This window comes from Asparagus officinalis, chromosome 2 (genome assembly GCF_001876935.1).
Source record: "Asparagus officinalis chromosome 2, Aspof.V1, whole genome shotgun sequence".
NCBI classification, from domain to species: Eukaryota; Viridiplantae; Streptophyta; class Magnoliopsida; order Asparagales; family Asparagaceae; genus Asparagus; species Asparagus officinalis.
The window spans coordinates 52,821,267-52,823,390 of record NC_033795.1 but is presented as its reverse complement, the minus strand read 5'-3'; the positions used below and the strand labels follow the sequence as shown (position 1 = coordinate 52,823,390).

The window sequence follows — 2,124 nt, the reverse complement described above, 5'->3', positions numbered from 1 at the left end:
ATGAAAGTAGGCTAGATTCCTTAGGGATTTGATTAGGATTAGCATAAAGCTTAATGAGTTTAATTTAATCTTGATTCCATGAAAGTAGGTTAATTGGGACTAATTAGGCACGATCTTTAGACCTTGAAAGAGGCTTTAGATTAATTTAGGCTAATTCACCATTTTAGTTTAAAACCAACACCAAGAACTTAAATAATTCATCATTGAGCATCGAAGTTGTGGTGAAAACCTAATCCTGGCCCTTCAATATATTGACTTCCACCTGATTAGCTATTTATTTTATTTCTTTTAATTTGAATCTCTTCTAATTACTCATTAGTTTAGCTAGTCAAATAACGTGAAATTTTGTAATTAACCCCTAGTCCTTGTGGGATCGACCTTGATAGCTACAACGAGTCTGTGTACTTGTAGATTTTTCCTATTAAGTTTTTGACGCTGATGCTGAGAACTACGATGTTAATATTGAGTGCTTACGTTATTAAGCTAAACTATATATATTTTTTATATTCTCTTCGCTACTCACTTTCTTTTATGCATGGGCATCAAACAGAAGTACACAACGAAATAAATCCTGAACTATCGATGACTCTTGCAGAGATAAGAATGTATATAAGGGAGCAGAGGAACACAAAACAAGCTACGATGGGTGATCAGAATCAGCTTCTTAAGGATTTCGCTGCCCCAAATGCTCAAGGCACGCATTGGAGTATTACAAGGCGTAATGTTAAAGTTAATAATTTTGAACTAAAACCATCACTGCTCTCAATGGTTCAACAAAATCAGTTTGGAGGAGGTGTAACTAAAGACCCGAACCTCCACCTGTCGATTTTCTTGGAGTATTGTGACACTTTGAAGCTTAATGGAGTGACTAATGATGCTATTCGACTTAGACATTTTCCGTTCTCTTTAAAGGACAAGGCTAGGGCTTGGTTGCACTCATTGCCCGCTAGGTCCATCACCACTTAGGATCAGTTGTCCAGGGCATTTCTTACAAAGTATTTTCCCCTAAGTAAAATAGCACAAATGAGGAACCAGATCACAAGCTTTGTACAAAATGAAGGAGAGTCACTCTATGAAGATTGGGAATACTACAAGAAATTATTAAGGATGTGCCCTCACTATGGACTGGAGAAGAGGTTAATTGTTCACACCTTCTACAACAGGCTCACTTACAATACTCGGATGACTGTTGATGCTGTTGCAGGAGGAGCTTTGATGAACAAAACAATAGATGAGGCATACACTCTCATTAAAGACATGGCTCAAAATCACAATCAATGGGCGAACGAGTGGGCTCAGACATCAAAAGGAGGAAAGTATGAAATCGATGCTTTAGATCATATATCCTCTAAAGTTGATGCTTTGTTTAAAAAAGTTGAAAAATTGAGTATTAATTTTGTGGTGTCTACTACAATTGCATGCGAGATGAGATTATGTGGGTCATTCTACACTTGAATGTCAATTAGGAAAACCCCCTTCCCTTAATACTTCTGGTAATGAACATGTTAACTATATTAATAACTTTAATCAGAAGGGAGACCCTTTCTCCAACACTTATAATCCGGGGTGGAGGAATCATCCTAATTTTTCTTATAGAAACTCACCTGGGAATCCCATGCCCGCATCTAATTTTGCTCCTCCTGGTTTTCATGCTCCTCAATCAAATCTCCCTTCTCAATGATCTAATTTGAAAAATATGATGGAAAAGTTTGTGATGACTCAATCGAGATTGAATGAAGAGTTTAAGCAACAACAACAAACCACGAATGAGGTAGTAAAACTAATAGGATACACCATGAACGACATTAAAGGAATCAACCTATCAATTTGCATGCATAGAATTCTCTTGGAAGATGATCATAAACCCTCTATAGAGCACCAACGTAGACTAAATCCTAACATGATGGAAGTGGTTAAAAAAGAGGTGCTTAAGCTACTAGACGCTAGGGTAATCTATCATATTTCTAATAGTGAATGAGTTAGCCCGGTTCATGTGGTTCCAAAAAATAGGGGTGAGGCCATAGTGAAGAATGCGAATAAAGAAATTATCCCTACTTGGACGGTTACGGGTTAGAGGATGTGTATTGATTATAGAAAGTTGAACAAGGTAACCCGAAAAGATCA

At 37.1% G+C, this 2,124-nt stretch overlaps 1 protein-coding gene across 1 annotated transcript; it reads left to right on the top strand.

The window, feature by feature from the left end:
* LOC109831178 lies at positions 583-966 on the top strand. Its single transcript, XM_020398515.1, has one exon. It carries the CDS (start codon positions 583-585, stop codon positions 964-966), a length of 384 nt encoding a protein of 127 aa, XP_020254104.1.